Source organism: Medicago sativa, chromosome 6 (assembly GCF_051527215.1).
Source record: "Medicago sativa cultivar Bolivia chromosome 6, Bolivia_mono, whole genome shotgun sequence".
NCBI lineage: Eukaryota > Viridiplantae > Streptophyta > Magnoliopsida > Fabales > Fabaceae > Medicago > Medicago sativa.
The window spans coordinates 25,834,198-25,851,854 of record NC_140754.1 but is presented as its reverse complement, the minus strand read 5'-3'; the positions used below and the strand labels follow the sequence as shown (position 1 = coordinate 25,851,854).

Below are 17,657 nucleotides of genomic sequence, written 5' to 3'. Positions count from 1 at the left end.
TAGCCAAGCGATTTTTATATTGAAAGACATGAAGAAATATTATTAAAAACATTAACCTAAAGATTTTTTTTCATCTTTGAAGGACTACCTAAGACAGACATCTTTCTAAACTATTAGCTTTCACGTTTAGTCCATTACAAAAATCTAATCATTTTTAGTCCCTATTTGCATTTTAAATGAACTATTTTGAGGAGTAAAAATATCCATTTTTTCTAAAGGATTTTTAAAAGAGGAACTATTCTTACAAACTGAAATATTAAAGGACTAAAATTATTATTAAAATTTAATAGGGACTAAACCCGAAAACTTGTAATTTTGTACAGACTAAAACATATTTAACCCTAGATTTCAATTATTGGTTTTTAAAAAGTAAAGAGAAATCAAATTGAAACCAAGAATTCAATTAATACTAGCAGTAATTAACATTATTCAATTTTAGTCACACAATTTTGATATATATATATATATATATATATATATATATATATATATATATATATATCAAAATAAGCTCCTTTTATATTAAAAGTTTTTTTTTAATAAAATATTGTTTCTATTTGAGTGATATCGTTCCTTTTTTGTAAGGCAAAATAACCTATCAAAATTGATACCGGGGAAAATCAAACATGAGATTTTGAGAGGAGTATACTTCAAGGACTCAAACTAAAACCATCATATCAACCCAAGTGAGTTGCGATTGTTCGTGTTATAGTGGGATTTAACAATTTTTTAACTAACAGTTGAGAAAAAATATAATAAGATAAAATAGTAAACACACATAGTTTAAATGGAGGGCATAACCGATAGAAAAATTATTATACTAAAACTTTGTATACCTTTTATATATAAGGATATATAAGTATAGATATAAATTTAGATAATAACCGATACAAAACAGATTTTTTGTTTTTAAGGAGTAATACAAAATAGATAGGTAATATAAAATATGTTAGTATATTAGCATTTTGTTTAATTACTTTGTATTCCTCTTTTTTTTTTCTATTCAAGGAGTACTCCTCTTATTTATAATGGCAATTTTCACATAAAATACATGATTGTAAGAGTCATATTTAATACAAAAATAAATAAATAAAAATAGATGAATTTTTATGATATATATCAAATCGAAGTAGTTGTAAAACATAATCTTTAACATAAACACACACATTTATTATTATTTTTTAAATGACAAATCTTATCTGCTTGTTTGTTAGCAAGGAGTTGAATGCATGATCTTCTTATCAGATTTTTAGAAAGAAAAACTATGGTAGAGATAGAGAGAGAAGGTCTGGAGAATTTTCACTATTCATCGTCTGCCGAACCTTGTAACCCTAAACCGCCTTATCTGATCCTTGTTTCTCAACCATGGCTAGCTTCAATATACCATGGAAATGTTTATACCTCGACCCCACTCCACCCAATCCAACTATCATCCAACCTAAACCTGCTAAAACCTTCGCACAAGCATTATCTAATGTTTGTGACATTCCTGAATCACAACTTCCCCAACCTGTTCTTAAGGGAGATGACTTTGCAATCCAGATACCAGAAGCGGAATATGAAGCTGCGATTGCTACATGCAAACACAACCTTCACGGTAGGGTGATTTGGCCAAAGGGAACGACACCGTTAACAGCGGTTGCCTTGAAATCGAAGTTATCGCAAGTCTGGAAGGGCTTCTCACTATGGGGCATCACCTCTATTGGTAAGGGCTATTTTGAATTTAGTTTCTCATCAGTTGAAGATGTTAGAAGGGTTAGATCAATATCATCTTGGAACTTAAGCCCTGGGTTGCTAAAACTATTTGCTTGGTCAAAAGACTTTAACCCTAGGAACCAGCAGAATTCATCAGCACAAGTGTGGGTGAAAATCTATGGCCTGGCTCAAGAGTACTGGAGAAAGAACATACTATTTTCAATAGTTAGTGGAATAGGCTCACCTATATGCACTGACTCTGTTACTTCCAAACCTATGTATGAGAGAACTTTCGGGCACTATGCTAGGGTTTTGGTAGAAATTGATTTATCACAGCCTTTGAGGTACAAGCTTCTGGTGGAGCGTAAAGGCTTTGCGTTCTATGTGGATTTAGATTATGAAAATGTTCCGGATTATTGTACTTATTGTAGAGCAATTGGTCATTATGTGGATTATTGCAAGAAGTGGAACCATGAGGGTGGAGTAAGAATAGATAGAGACCAAAGAAAGAACAATATGGAGCAAAAGAAAATATATGCTAAGAAAAAGGATGGAAGGGTAGAACATGACACATCTCCTGAAGGTGTTAATGTTGAAAAGGAGGTTGTGAATGTTGATATTTCGGATAAGGAAGATGGAAACATAACAAAAAGTGCAGCTTTGTTGGAAAATAAAGGAAAGGCACCGATGGTGGAACCAGCTGAGATTTTGAAAGAACAGGATATAGCTTTAGAGATGGAGCGGAATGTTAATGTTGATGATCATGATGAAACACGCAAAGAACAAGGGCAAAAGGTGCAGGATTCTGACAGTTCCAATGGCTCCTTTGTGGATGCTACACAAAATAGAATAGATGCTCAATCAACTGAAGATGAAGATGATACAGAGATTTCAACACCAGATAGAGTCCAAAGAGATATGAATTTTTTGAACAGCTCTTGGGCCAATATGGCAGCAAATGAAGACGCAGAAGCAAGTCTTTATGAAACACTTGAAAGAGAACAACCAGGAATACCCCAGCAACTCATACATGCAGATGGCTTTCAAATGCAGATTTCAAAGAGTAAGAAAAAAGCACAGCAAAAATTGATTCAAGCAAGCAAGAAGGCATACAACACCAGATCAAAGGTTGTTCAGAAACCTTTCAAATGAAGTATATCTTTTGGAATGTAAGGGGTTTGGCTAACACCCCATCAAGGTTAGCTCTTCAAAGGCTCATTTCTCAAAATAATCCTGATTTTGTTTTCATATCAGAACCATGGATGGACTATAATGATTTACCTAGTAGATGACTTCTAAACCTTAACCTTAAACTTTTACTGTAAACAATAGAGTTAACCTACTCCCCAATATTTGGTGTCTTTGTAAAAATAACTTAAACCCTGTGCTTTTAGCGTCTGATTCCCAATATGTTTCTTTCTCTTTAATATAAGAAGGGAAACATTTTGCTTGTTCAGTTGTCTATGCTTCCACTAACTATTTAACTAGAAGGCAACTTTGGAATTCTTTATCTTTGCTTCAAAATCAATTTGCTTTGCCTTGGTCTTTTATTGGAGATTTCAATTGTATTTTGGGTGCACATGAACATAGAGGCCGCACCAATCCAGCTAGAGGTCCAATTCAGGATTTTCAATCTTGGACTGATAACAACAACTTAATTCACTTGCATACTAGAGGCGCAGAGTAATTACCTGGTCCAGTGGTAGAGGTGGGGGAAGACATACGGATAGGAGGTTAGATAGAGTTGTCTGTAATCAAGCATGGATTGATTTGTGTTGTTCTCTTTCAGTTACAACTTTACTTAAGCACAAGTCAGATCATTTTCCAATTCTTATGGACTTTAAACTGTCAGAAACTTCTTCTTTTGCATCTCAATTTAAGTTTATGAGAATGTGGAGCATGCATCAAGATTGTAAGCAAATAGTGCAGGAGTGTTGGAACACTACAGTAGTAGGTTGTCCTATGTTTGTTGTAAATAGGAAGCTCAAAATCTTGAAGGAAAGACTGAAGATATGGAACAAAGAAAGTTTTGGTAATGTGCATGAATTTGTTACAAGTGCTGAACAAAAATTGCAGTTGATTCAAGCTCAAATTCAAACCAGTGGAAATTCAGATGCTTTGTTATTAGAGGAAAAGGAAGCTCACAAAGTCTTAGAAGAAGCCCTCAATAGACAAGAATGTTTTTGGCAAGAAAAGGCAAAGTTAAATTGGCATTTGGAGGGAGATAGAAACACAAACTACTTTCACAAAATAGCCAAAATTAAAACCTCAACCAAAAACATAACATCACTACATGATGGTGATCAAATTCTCACAGACCAAACTCTTTTATCAAACCATATAGTAAATTATTATAAAAACCTTTTTTGCACTAACTTTGTTTTGCAGGATCATTTACTTGCAGAGGAAGTCATCCCCACTTTCATCACTGATGAAATGAATGCTATTTTAACAATATTACCATCTCAACAAGAAATCAAATCAGCTGTTTTCTCTTTGAACAAAGAAAGTGCCCCCGGACCAGATGGCTTTGGAGCCTTTTTCTTTCAAACATATTGGGACATCATTCAGGTTGATGTGGTGAAGGTAGTCTTAGAGTTTTTCACAACTAGTTGGATCATGCCAGGATACAACTCTAACATTATTGCCCTACTTCCAAAAATTCCTACAACTTCTGCAATTGAACAATACAGACCAATAGCTATGGCCAATTTCAAATTCAAAATTATTTCAAAGGTAATTGCTGACAGGTTAGCTCCTATCATGCCTTCCATCATCTCTGAGGAACAAATGGGTTTTATTAATCAAAGAAACATAAAAGATTGTCTTTGTATTGCATCTGAAGCCACAAATCTTCTTCACAATAAATCATTTGGGGGGAACCTAGCTTTAAAGATAGATATTACAAAGGCTTTTGATACATTAGAATGGCCTTTTTTGATGAAAGTGCTCAAACAGTTTGGGTTCAATGAAGTGTTTTGTAATTGGATTCAAGTTATTCTTAATTCAGCTTTCTTATCTGTCTCTGTGAATGGCAAGGCTCATGGTTATTTCAATTGCACAAGGGGAGGGAAACAGGGAGACCCTCTCTCTCCCCTTTTATTTTGTTTGGCAGAAGATGTTCTAAGTAGAAGTATCTCTAGACTTGTGGAGGACGGTAAGCTTGATCTCATTAAAGGCACAAGGCATTGTTCAGTTCCATCTCACTCTTTTTATGCAGGTGATCTAATGATATTTTGCAAAGGAAAGATGTCTAGTTTGATTGCTCTTAAAGATTTGTTTCAGTTATATGCTTCAAGTTCTGGTCAAATTATTAATTGTTCAAAATCTTCAATCTACTCTAGCTCCATCAGCACTACAAGAATGAACAACATTGTGCAGCTTCTTCACTTTAATATTGGCACCTTCCCTTTTAACTATTTGGGGGTTCCCATATTTAAAGGAAAGCCAAAAGCCAGTTATCTTCAACCTGTGGCAGACAAAATCAACATGAAACTATCAGCTTGGAAAGCCTCCCTCCTTTCTATGGCTGGGAGAGTTCAACTTGCAAGGTCAGTCATTCAGAGCATGTTGGTTTATAGTATCTCTCTACTCCTGGCCGGTTTCCCTAATCAAGGAAGTGGAAAGAAATGTCAGAAACTTCATATGGAGTGGAGATAGGGAAAAAAAGGAAGCTAGTTACTGTTGGTTGGAAGAAGCTTTGTAGACCATCTAGTCACGGAGGTTTAAATTTAAGGTCTCTGCAGAGTTTGAATGCAGCAACAAACCTGAAGCTTTGTTGGAATTTATTGAATTCAGAGAAATCTTGGGCAAAGCTTCTAAAAGATAGAGTGATAAAGAATGGCAGAGTTATCAGCCATCATATCTACTCCTCCATCTGGAGTAGCATCAAAGAAGAATACAATGTGATTATTGAAAATTCAAGGTGGCTTATTGGTTCAGGAGATACAATCAATTTCTGGAAGGATTGTTGGTGTGATCAATCTTTGGTGGATCTTTACAATATTCCAGACCATATATCTAATATTCTCACCTCAACTGTTAGTGACTATATTCATAATGGTGGTTGGCAATTTCCTCCTCAACTTCTTCTTCAATTCCCTAATCTGAGACAACTTGCTGAACAAGTTACTTTACCTATAGAAGCTCAATGTGACAGTTTTCATTGGAAACATACTCAAACAGGTGAACTTCAACTCAGAGATGCTTATGAATTCAAACGCCATCAGTTTCAAGATCTCCATTGGGCCAAAACCATTTGGAGCGTTGATGTTCCTCCCTCAAAATCTCTTTTTGTTTGGAGATTGATGTACAACAAAATTCCTACATATGAGAATCTAATGATGAGAGGTTGTTATATACCTTCTATGTGCAGCCTTTGCCATAACCAGCCTGAGACCTCTTTCCACATGTTTTTCTCTTGTTCATATGCCATTAAAATCTAGTCTTGGTTAGCTTCTGTTCTAAATATTAACTTAAACTTCACTGGCCTTGAAGATATATGGAAGATTTGTGATCTTGCTTGGTCTCTTCAATGTAAGGTAGTTGTTCTTTCTGCTTTGATTAATCTCTTCAATGTTATTTGTTTTTCTAGAAATCAAGCTAGGTTTAACAACAAATCCATCAATTGGAAGTCTGCCATATCCATGATTATTGCTAGCACTACTTTATCAGGCAACACAACAAGAAAAACCTCAACCAATTCACTTAGAGATTTCACTGTCATTAAAACGTTTAATGTGGAAATTCATCATCCTAGGGCTCCTATTATTAAAGAGGTTATATGGAGTCCTCCACCTCAGGCTTGGATCAAGTGTAATATTGATGGAGCCTCGAGTGGTAACCCTGGTGTCTTAGCTTGTGGAGGAATTGTTAGAGACCTTGAGGCAAACTTTTTATGTTGTTTTGCGGAACCTTTAGGTCACTCTAACTCTTATATTGCAGTAATTAGTGGAGCCTTAAGAGCCGTAGAAATGGCTACTCAAAGAGGTTGGAGGAACCTTTGGATAGAAACAGACTCTTCTTTAGTAGTATTGGCTTTTCAAAGAGATGTTAAGATACCTTGGAACTTAAGCAACAGGTGGCAAAATATGAAGTTCAAGCTTCGACAAATGAATTGTATTGTTACATATATTTTCAGAGAAGGAAATGAGGCTGCAGATTCTTTAGCAAATGCAGGTTTATCTTTGCAAGCATTAACAGTTTGGCTTGAGGTTCCTATTTTTATTAGCTCTTTTTATGTAAAAAACAAACTAGGGATGCCTTCTTTTAGGTTCATCTCTTTTTAATGGAGTTTTGGTTTATGTCCCCTCCATTTTTGTTTTCTCTTCTTTCATCTATATATATTTTAGTAGGTTAGCACCTTAGCTACCTACTGTAAAAAACACTAGCACCTTAATGATCGATCGAAAATTCTTTTTTTATATTTTTTATTTCAAATTCATAACACTTAAACTTGTAAATAAAAATTCAAATTTTTAGATTGAAAGAAAGGGATACCACTGTATTTTATATTTCGTTTTAGTTTTTAAGATATATCAGTGTTACAATGTAAACGAACTAGTGTTTTTTTTTTTTGACAAAAATGTAAACGAACTAGTGTTGAGAATACGTACAGCACATAAGAAGAAAAAATTAAAGAAAAATACATGTTTAAAATTTATAATTTTGAGTTTAGTTGTTTAACAATCTTCCCTAGAAAAAAAAAATTAACAGTAAAATTCCTCCAACCTGGTTGTCAGAAGCAGCTTCGGTGTTGAACTGTAGAACTGGTACGATTCCTTTTTCGTATTTGGCGATGCCTATTGATGGAGATGGTAGGAAACTTAGTTTTTGGAAACCTATGGTTGATCGAATTGTTGCTCGGCTGTCGACTTGGAATAATAAGTTTTATCTTTTGGTGGTCGCCTGGTTTTCCTGAAGTTTGTCTTGTCCTCTCTTCCGGTTTACTTTCTTTCCTTCTTCAAGGCACCTACAGGTATAATTTCCTCTATCGAATCTATATTTGAAAAAAAATTGGGGGGGGGGGGGTTGTGAGGTCTCTAAAAAAATTGCTTGGATAAATCGGGATACAATTTGTTTACCTGTGGATCGTGGTGGTTTGGGGGTTCGGAGGTTAAGGGAATTTAATTTATCTTTGTTAGGGAAGTGGTGCTGGAGGCTGTTGGTTGATAATTGTAAGGGTTGTGGTACCGAGTTTTAAAGGCTAGGTATGGGGAGGAAGGAGGCCGAGTTAAGGAAGGGGGTAGAAGTGCTTCTGGGTGGCGGAGGATGATGTGCTAGGTCCAGCAAGGGGTGGGATCGGGAGTAGGAAGTTGGGTTGATGATAACTCTAGGAGGGTAGTAGGTAACGGTCGTAACACTTTTTTTTGGACTGATAATTGGCTAGGTTGAGTACCTTTAAAGTGTCAGTTCAGCCGTCTCTGTGAGTTGTCGGTCCATAAGGAGTGTTTGGTGGAGGATATGGCGAGAATGGGGTGGGAAGAAGGAGGTAGTGGGTGGGGGTGGAGGTGTCGGTTGTTGGCGTGGGAGGAGGATAGTGTGAGGGAGTGTGTGACTTTATTGAATAACGTTACGTTGCAGGAAAATTTACAGGACCACTGGCGTTGGTTACTTGATCCTATACATGGATACTCGGTTCGTGGGACGTACATCTTTCTAACATCTCTGGATGATCAGGTCACTGTTGATTCAAACAACGACGTGTGGCACAAATTGGTTCCTACAAAAGTCTCTCTTTTTGCGTGGCGTCTCTTGAAAGATAGAATTCCGACAAGATCAAATTTGGTGCGACGACATGTTATCCAAACTAACGAAAACTTGTGTGTTGGAGGATGTGGTTGCATTGAAATAGCGGATCATCTCTTCATAGGTTGTGATTTTTTTGGGAGCGTGTGGTTTTTAATATGTCATTGGATTGGTTTTTCTTGTGTGTTTCCAGGTTCAGTTACAAATCATTACCTTCAGTTTACTCATTTGGCGGGCTTGCCACGAGTTTCTCACTCTTTTCTGAAGGTTATCTGGCTTGCTTGTGTTTGGACAATTTGGAAGAAGAGAAACAACCGTATCTTCAAAAATGCGGTAATTGATCCTCACAATATAGTTGAAAAGGTGAAGCTAAATTCCTTTTGATGGCTTTCGTCGAATTTTGTACCAATTGCGTTTGGTTTTCATGATTGGTGGAGACATCCACTACTTTGTATGGGTGCTATGTAATTTTTTATTTTTTTCTGGTGGTGACATCTGTGTCAGGTGTCTTTTTATTGTGCAGACCTTGTATGATTCATTGCTTATAGCACGCCTTGTGCGGGGTGAATCACTCTCCTTTTAAGCGATATATTCCATTTTGATTTGTTCAGAAGAAAAAAAAATCACAATATCACATTAGATATACATCAATATTATATATTAACTTTCAGCAATGATAACTAAACATAAAAAACCCAACACAATACAGACACCACCGTATTTATACCGTATTTTTCTTTTTTTTCATTTTCTTTCCTTGTTATTTTATCTTCTCTCACTCCCTCCAGGCCTTCACTGTTTGTTTCTCTCTCATAGCTCACACCACCACCATTATAGACTCTCACTCCTATTCAACTCTCCGGCCACCGCCGACCACCACCGTTCTCCATTCTGATTAACTCTGCAAAAACGACCGCAAAAAACATAGATCTGAAACCATAGAAGCAAAACAATGCGGCGACGGTAGCAATAGAGGCGACGGCCGGCGAGATGATGAAGGTCGTGATTGGCGCGAAGGAAAAGAGGAGGTGGCGATGGATTGATGTCAGATCTGAAAGGTCAGCCGGTGGTTGCACTTGCACCTCTTCGCCGGAATTTTCTATGGCCTGGTCTTTCTCACTGGTGGTGGTGATGGACGAGCTAGAGAAGAGGGGTTGCGATTCGGTGGTGGATTAGGAGGCCGAAATGGTGACTGATGTCGGCCGACGATGGTGGTGGTAACTGGTAACGTCTGAATGTTTACTGTTTAGAGATGGAAGGGGGAGAAAGAAAGAAGAAGGACGATAAAAGAGAGAGGGATTGCAGCTGAAATTACAATTATATTCCTAAATTTTAGTGGAAATTACGAGATTGACCATGGTGTTGTATTTGTGTTTGGGAAATGTGTGTTTAGATATCATTTCTGATTAACTTTTAAACCTCTTTAATTGAGCTAAACATTACATGAAAGAATAATGATAAAAAAAATCTCTTATTCACACATTTTAACACAATTTCTTTTATTGATTAAAATTCAAATGAATTCCATCACATTTATATGTAACTCACATAATTCAATCTGACAAAAGAAATTGTGTTCTAAAGGGTATGTTCTTAGCACTCATTAGAAATAAATTATATACATTTAAATAAGGTTAAATAAGTTTTTCATTCTTAAAGTGCACAAATTGCATCTACCTAAAAGACGAGACTATGCATCAAATGATTGTGATCTATTTACCAATTTAAGTCTATATTGACTTACATTAAAGACAAAATGCATTTGTATTTGGAGCTTTCCGAATATGAAGTGCATTTGTAACTAAAGGAATTCCATCCTCTCATGGCACATTGAATAGTTCATATGGTCTCATTAATGGGTCCCAATCAAGGGAGTATCATTTACTAGCAAATGGAAAACTAATTCATATGTGTGTTCATGCCCTTGAGTTATCCGACTATTTTTCAGATTCGTTGAGTTTTGCAGGTTTCGGGGGATAATGTTTTACTTTGGTGTTCTTTGAATATCCGTCTTAGATCTTGTCATTGATTTCATATCCTAGTCTTAGATCTTCCATATATTTTTTTGGATGAGTGATCTTTTTCTATTGTGACATCTATAAAAAATTATTCAAGTAATGTCTTTTGGTTCATATAAAATGGACTTGAGGAACTTTTTTTTGGACATCTAAAGTTAATTGTATGACTGACATTTATGACACCATAACTTCTAAATTCTAATTTAGGAATCTACAATCATGTATGTTGAGATGTTAATGGCATCAAGCCAACAAGTTGCTAAGTGTAAATCCTCCCCTCAATCGTATAAGTGAATTTTTGTATGGTGTTGTGTATATTTCAATGTCTTCGGTATAATGCACTAAGATAAATTCTAGAAGAATGTTGAAAAAATATATAAGATATGAATTTCCATCTATTATAAAATATCTTGTTTACAATCTAGTAAGTTGATTGCACTTTATGAATTAGTTTTCCCAATATTAAATTGAGAGAATAAGTGGCTGAAAATGTAACAAATTATTATTATCAAAGAATAAGATGCTGAAATGTGAACTGAAATTTCAAATAAAATAAATTATTATTATCACATCTTGATACTTGTAAAAACAAATATGAAGACGTAAAACATTTGCAAAGATAAACAAACTAAATTTCAAATGCTAATGTCTCAATCAAAATAATTGTATCTGTTATGCAATGTAGTATTGCAAATGAGTCTCAACCATACCTAAAAGCATGGTAGAAAAATTGGTTGCAAAGAGAGAAAAACCATTTCCTCTAAAATCATTAGGAAACAAATATAACTAAATTGCAATGATCAATGTAAGAAGACAATTTCTTCTAAGGTGCATGGAAAACTAATATGTACATTCTAGTTAACTGCTCAAAATTGAATCACAAAAACATTAAAGTTAAGACAAATCAAATTAAGCAAGTGACTAACTTTTTTTTATATAGATAAATGAAGAAAAGAAAATTAATATTCACAAATTAACCTAATCAAGTCTTACAAATAATGCAATAAATCCTTAATTAAAATGAACAAAATGTTGGAGTACTACACCCCTTTGTTTTGTCTATTTTTCTTTTGTGGACTTGGATTCGAATGTAATCATATAAAAAACATTAAACAAGTAATTCTGAATAAAACTAGGATTCTAATTATATTGAATAAAGTTTATACAATTCACAAAGATCATACAACTTTAAACAAAATCATCACAGGCCTAGTCAAAAGGGGAATGTAGCTACACATGATAATATAATTAAGCAACATCAAAAGAAAAGAAATTACAAACAAAGATGTTTTGCTCATCATGATATCCTCTTCTAGGCTTGATGTTTCCTTTGTTAATTGTGTTGCTGCCTTCATTTATTGTTTTTCTTCCAAAACGTCTGGTTCGTTTTCTGTCCAAAACATGATGCTTTTTTCATGTATTGTGCAGCTCTTTTTATAGAAAATTGCTCTTCTCACAATAGAAATTGCCCACTCTCTACTGAACTTCCGAAAATACCCCCTTCCGAAATTGCCCACTCTCTTCTCACGTTAAAGGATTTGAAGGATCGACTTAATGAAATCAACCAAGGACTCAACCCCATAGACACAGGGAGGGTGGAGGACATTCAATATGGACGTCCTGGTTTATTCCGGTTCGACAAGATAATGTGGACAGACGATGACTGCGCGAGGAGCATGTTCTCCATACATCGTCAACATCACATGTTCCCGAGGATTAAGATGGATGCTACGTTGCTGAGATCACCTGAATATATTATCAAGAGTTTGATTCTGCCACAAAACTATGTTTAGGTAGCATCATTATTATGTAGTGTCTTTATTTTGTTGGAATTTAAGTTTAATTCATGTTAGTTTGTTGAAGATGTTGGTATTGAAGTGTCTTATACTTAGGGTAAAGGTATGCAATTCTGTTTGAAAACTCAAAAGAATGAAGAGAACACAACATGTATTTTACCAAATCAATTATATAGGTTTTCACATCAAATTCCTTTGTATAAGATGAGTGTGATGAAAGGGAATGCACTTCTAAAATGTTGTTTTGTGCTTGATCATGCTCTCTATCAGTTGAAACCTGTCAGTTGACAGTGCAATAGGATTAAGTTTAAAAAAATGTATTAGAATGCATTCATGTTCGTCGCTACTCATCTAGGGAATTTGATGTGAAAACCTATAAAGTTGATTTGGTAGAATACATGTGTTGTGTTCTCGTCATTCTTTTGAGTTTTCAAATAGACTTGCAATTTTTTACACTAAGTATAAGACACTTCAATGCCAACATTTTCGGCAAACTTTCAAGAATTTAATTTAAACCCAACATCATGATGATACCACATATTTAGGGAGAATGTAATGTAACACAGATGAAATTAAAACTAAATAAAATTGTGTATTTTTTGAATTGATTTCGTGTACTTGTGCAACTTTATTCAAATTTATTCAACTTTATTCAATACGCAACTTTGTTCAAAGTACCAAAATGTATACCAAAATGCGCAACATAGCCAAAAACATAAAAAGAAAACATTAAAAAAAAAAAAAAGACATTACAAGCCATTATATTTAATCATCTCCATCGTCACTTAAGTCAATTGGGTTGTGCTCGACAGTTCTTGTGGCACCTACTTTTGGTTGTGGACCAAAATAAAACATCTTTCCGCTCCTTCTCAGTTTGGACTGATTGTACACCAGCACATTCAAATTGCATTTTTTTTTACGGATCCATCGCATTCAATGCCATGTCATGTCGCAATGGTTTTTGCTTTCTTCTTCTCACCCTCCTTTTTCAATTGATCATCCCCTTTTCTAAGACATATCTACACAATGGAAACATCAATCGACAAACATACTCTAATCCTAACAATTCTACCACAATTTTACAATTCCTAACAATTTCAAACATCTAACAAATTCTAGCAAGTTCTAACAATTTCTAATTATTTCTAATCAACATCTTACAATTCAATCAAATCATAAAAATCTAACATCATAAAATCGAAAATCATAAAAACCTAAATATGTGACAATTTATCCAAAAAATCTAACAATTCAATTAAAAAAAACAATGCAATAGGATAATAAACACTTACTTGATTTTGGGATTGTAATTGGGGTTGAATGGCTTAAACTTGGAGAAAATTGCAACAATGGAGATCAAAACCACAACAATGGAGTTTTGAAATTCCTATGGTACAGTTATATTTTTATAACAGAACCCAACGTGAATTAACTCACGTTAACTTAAGTCATATACCGAGCGTGACTTAAGTCACGCTGGTAATACACCTACGTGAGTTAAGTCACGCAGAGGTATTTTGGAAAGTTCGATTGAAAATGAGCAAATCTTGATGGGAGAAGCGTAATTCTCCCTTTTAAATATATTCCTTCACTTCCGTTTCTTTTTCCTCTCGGGTCAACCAATAAAAACTTGGGTCAAAGACCCATTTGTTTTTTTTCTTTCTAATTCCCAAGCACATGCATGTGTGGCTATATGATAATTAACCCATGATATTGTAATTTTATCTTCACTCTTTAACACTTCAAAGTATGCCAAAAGTTAACGGATATGATTTAATTGGCTAACGGATTATAAGTTAAGAGACCAAAACGTAATGTTAATAATTTATGGAACCAAAACGTAATCAAAAAATAACTTAAGGGATCAAATCATTAATTAAGCCTAATTTAAAACACTCTCAAAAAAAAAACTTCTAAGTATGCCACAACTTCATTATCTCATCTAACCATTGACCATAGTAATAATACGCAGGCACTAATACACTACTTGATTTAATAAATAAAGAAATGATAATTTATTTAAAATGACTTTAAATTAAGTACTAAACTAATAGAACCTGGATAAAAAAACTTAATTAAAAAGACTTTAAAGATGTGATATGACATATTGTCATTAATGGACACTATAAACCTTAAGTCGAGAGTCCTTCATTTCTCATAATGGATGAAAGACTTCAATCCATCCAACACATTCTCAAATATGGATATGATTCATGGAGTTACCACAAGAATATTGGCGTTATTAGACATTATTTGAAATTGCAAGCGCATTTGGAACTCGCCTCACTTTAGAAAAACCATCTCAAAATAGAGTTTTCGACCACTATGCATGTACTCTGGCTGATATGGATATCTTGGGACGTATTTTTGATGAGGTTGTGGTAGAAAGAGATGGATTTTCTTTCACGACGTCTTAGGTTGTCGTTGGCTGCCCCCAATGAAGGAAACTGACAATGTTGATCATGGTAAAAAGGCCGGAGACCAAACTTCTATGAACCCAATAACCGTAAAATTTCTTGAAAAACCGAAGGATGGGGATGCTACTGGTACATCCAAATCTTTTGAAGATTCTGTTGTTCAAGATGAAACTAATCATAAAAGTCTAGAGCCAATACATATTTTCACTTTGCCTTTGCACAGTGTCTCAGACGAGGTATTTTAAGGTAGCTTTTCCAACGTTGGAAGGTCCAAATTTCACCATGATGATAAACCTCACTCTTGGTTCATCGTAGTTAAAATAATAACTATTAAAATATGCCATATCAATAAAAAATTGTCATGTGTTAGTGGTAAAGGGAGTTGACGGTAGCAACCAAATTTGTAGATAGAAAATGTTGTTTTGGGATTTCAAAACTGTTGTATTTATATTTAAAGAAATTTTTAGAGGGAATAAAAGTAAAAGTTGACATATTTAAAAGGGCCAAAATACTATGCAACACTTAATGATAAGTAGGAATTAAGAAAAATTGGGTAAAAAGAATTATAAAAAATTATATTTAGATTAGTTTTAATAATATGGCCTTAGTTAATAAATATCAATGGATTCCAGCCGATTTCAAATTATGTAACAATAAAAATGGCAAGTACTATGTACCAAAAAAAAAATGGCAAGTACTATATTGCGTAAGAATTCCCTTTCTTGCTTTATGCAATAATACACCTTTTGTTTATCATGCAATTTTCATATTTGTTATTCTTGATAACTTTGATATGATGAAGTGTTTAATTAATAAATAAAAAAAATGTGTTTGCACCTAATTGATGCCTCATTTACTCAACTAGTTTTGTCATCATTCAACCCTATAATTTTTCTCTTCTCTATCATGAAACGGTAAAAGATAAATGAAAGGTTAGTAATTTGAAGAGACATTTAACAATAATTTTAATTTCAAGATTGGGGCATTTCACACTATAAAGTGATATACAATTTTCTATTTTTACATGTAAACGAGGAAAAATATGGCTAAAGTTCTCGATTATTTTTATTATACGATGATTATTTATCTTTTCACATTCATCATTGTAGTCGACCGTAAGTAGATTCCCGAAAACATTTTTTTCTTCAAATTTGCTTAATATTATTTTAGGAGATATTTTCTTCTTAATCTTATACACAATGTTCAGTTCCACATTATTAACATTCATTCTTTTTTCTTATTTTACATCATAGGTGTTGTTATATGCGATTTAGAAAAAGATTGTCGTAAATATCTTTGTATCCCTACTGAATTTCCAAGATGCATAGGGGGAATTTGTCGATGTAAGTAATTGTGGCAATTATAATGTTGTACTTTTGTCATCTCGTTGACACCTTAATCTTTGTTGGTCAGCTCTTAAAGATTGTTTGATCAATTCAAAATCATATTTTTGTATTACGCAAGCGTGGTTATAAAGGCAATATATATTATTATATATAGTATAAACTATTTTATTTTTTCATTTAGTTTAATATTAATGTGGATGTGATATTAACTGAATTGATAGAATCATCGATGAAAGCTAAATTTAAATGACTGAAAACAAATTTGTGGCAAGATTGATGTATAATCAAAACTATGAATGAATATATATAATAACATCTTTTAGTAAATGGAAGCACGAAACACAATCATCAACAATGTAATATCAAATAGACTTCGACATATACATAGTTCTTGCCACATAATGGACATAGATGTTGGAGTGAATCAATAATCGAAGAAAACCAAGTGTAATAGACATTATTTTGATCATGACTTATGAAACTAAAATATTATTTTTAACATAAAAATTTAATATATCTATGACAATTTATTTATTGTAGTGTTTGAAGAAATTTTTTGAAGTGTGAAGATATCATTGTCAACATCTAATAACATCTCAACTATATTGACATACAAACAATCCAATAATCATTGTCAACATTTAACATCTACCGGTGGGTGATTGTGACCCATTTACCAATTTAATCTATTGACTTACATTAAACACAAAATGCAATCGTATATGGAGCTTACCGAATACGATATGAAGTGCATTTGTAACTAAAGGAATTCCATCCTCTCATGACATATTGAATAATTCATATGGTCTCATTAATGAGTCCCAATAAAGGGAGTATCATTTACTAGCAGATGGAAAACTAATTCATATGTTAACCAGTGCCAAGCTGTGTAATCATACATTAAAAGCTTAAAAAAGTATCTTTTTTGACTAACAATTTCTTCTTTTGGCTTCCTTAAATATTTATATGGCCATCTAGGTTGACCTATGTTTTCATGTTGACTTACTTGGTTTGGTTATATGCCCCCCTTGTTGTTTTTTTTTATATTTTTATTTTTTTAATAATATATATATATATATATATATATATATATATATATATATATATATATATATATGAGAATATGATTAGAATTTTCTATTCTCTTTGATGCTATTATACTCTTCATTAGAATTTTCTATTGTCTTTTGATGTCATTTTACTCTTCATTTGAAAAAGAAAAAGAAAATGTAAGCCAACAAAAAATATCATGCAAATTAATATACTAACTACCATTTATAAATTTAATACAATCCATTCAACCTTTATCCATCAGGCTCCTCTCGTCACCAAATCTCATCAAAATCATACGAAGAGTCTAGAGGGTTAAGAACATCACTCAAATCCTAAAAAATGCGCTTCAATGCAATTATATGCATTCAATTTCAGAGAATCAAATTGTTGTCGCTTAACAAAAGACATTTGGAGTACCTTTTTCTTCCATATCCTTTTTCTTCCATATATAAATTTTTTGGATGGGTAATCTTTTTCTATTGTAACAACTATATTTTTTTTTGTACGATTGACATTTATGAGACCATAACTTTAAAATTCTATTTTGAGAGTCTACAATCATGTATGTTGAGATGTTTATTGACA

At 33.6% G+C, this 17,657-nt stretch overlaps 1 protein-coding gene and 1 long non-coding RNA gene across 2 annotated transcripts; both read left to right on the top strand.

Annotated features, from left to right (window-relative positions):
• Window positions 1-3,585: 3,585 nt before the first annotated feature.
• On the top strand, window positions 3,586-12,253 carry LOC146914175 (uncharacterized). Its single transcript, XM_085721013.1, has 7 exons — window positions 3,586-3,891; window positions 4,084-5,246; window positions 5,312-6,045; window positions 6,193-6,908; window positions 8,278-8,516; window positions 8,636-8,775; window positions 11,889-12,253. The coding sequence occupies exons 1-7, from the start codon at window positions 3,586-3,588 to the stop codon at window positions 12,251-12,253; spliced, it is 3,663 nt and encodes a 1,220-aa protein (XP_085577139.1).
• A 3,297-nt stretch (window positions 12,254-15,550) lies between these two features.
• LOC146914174 (uncharacterized) lies at window positions 15,551-16,195 on the top strand. The gene is made up of 2 exons (XR_015014012.1): window positions 15,551-15,788; window positions 15,927-16,195. It is a non-coding gene; the product is annotated as an uncharacterized LOC146914174 (long non-coding RNA).
• Window positions 16,196-17,657: the final 1,462 nt, after the last annotated feature.

What these genes read in the sequence shown, in the direction of transcription:
- LOC146914175 (XM_085721013.1), top strand. Translation starts at nt 3,586, where the DNA reads ATGTGGAGCATGCATCAAGATTGTAAGCAAATAGTGCAGGAGTGTTGG. An exon ending in GGGAGAGTTCAACTTGCAAG is followed by an intron (nt 5,247 to 5,311) that starts GTCAGTCATTCA and finishes TCCCTAATCAAG; the next exon opens with GAAGTGGAAAGAAATGTCAG. An exon ending in ACCGTATCTTCAAAAATGCG is followed by an intron (nt 8,776 to 11,888) that starts GTAATTGATCCT and finishes TGTATTGTGCAG; the next exon opens with CTCTTTTTATAGAAAATTGC.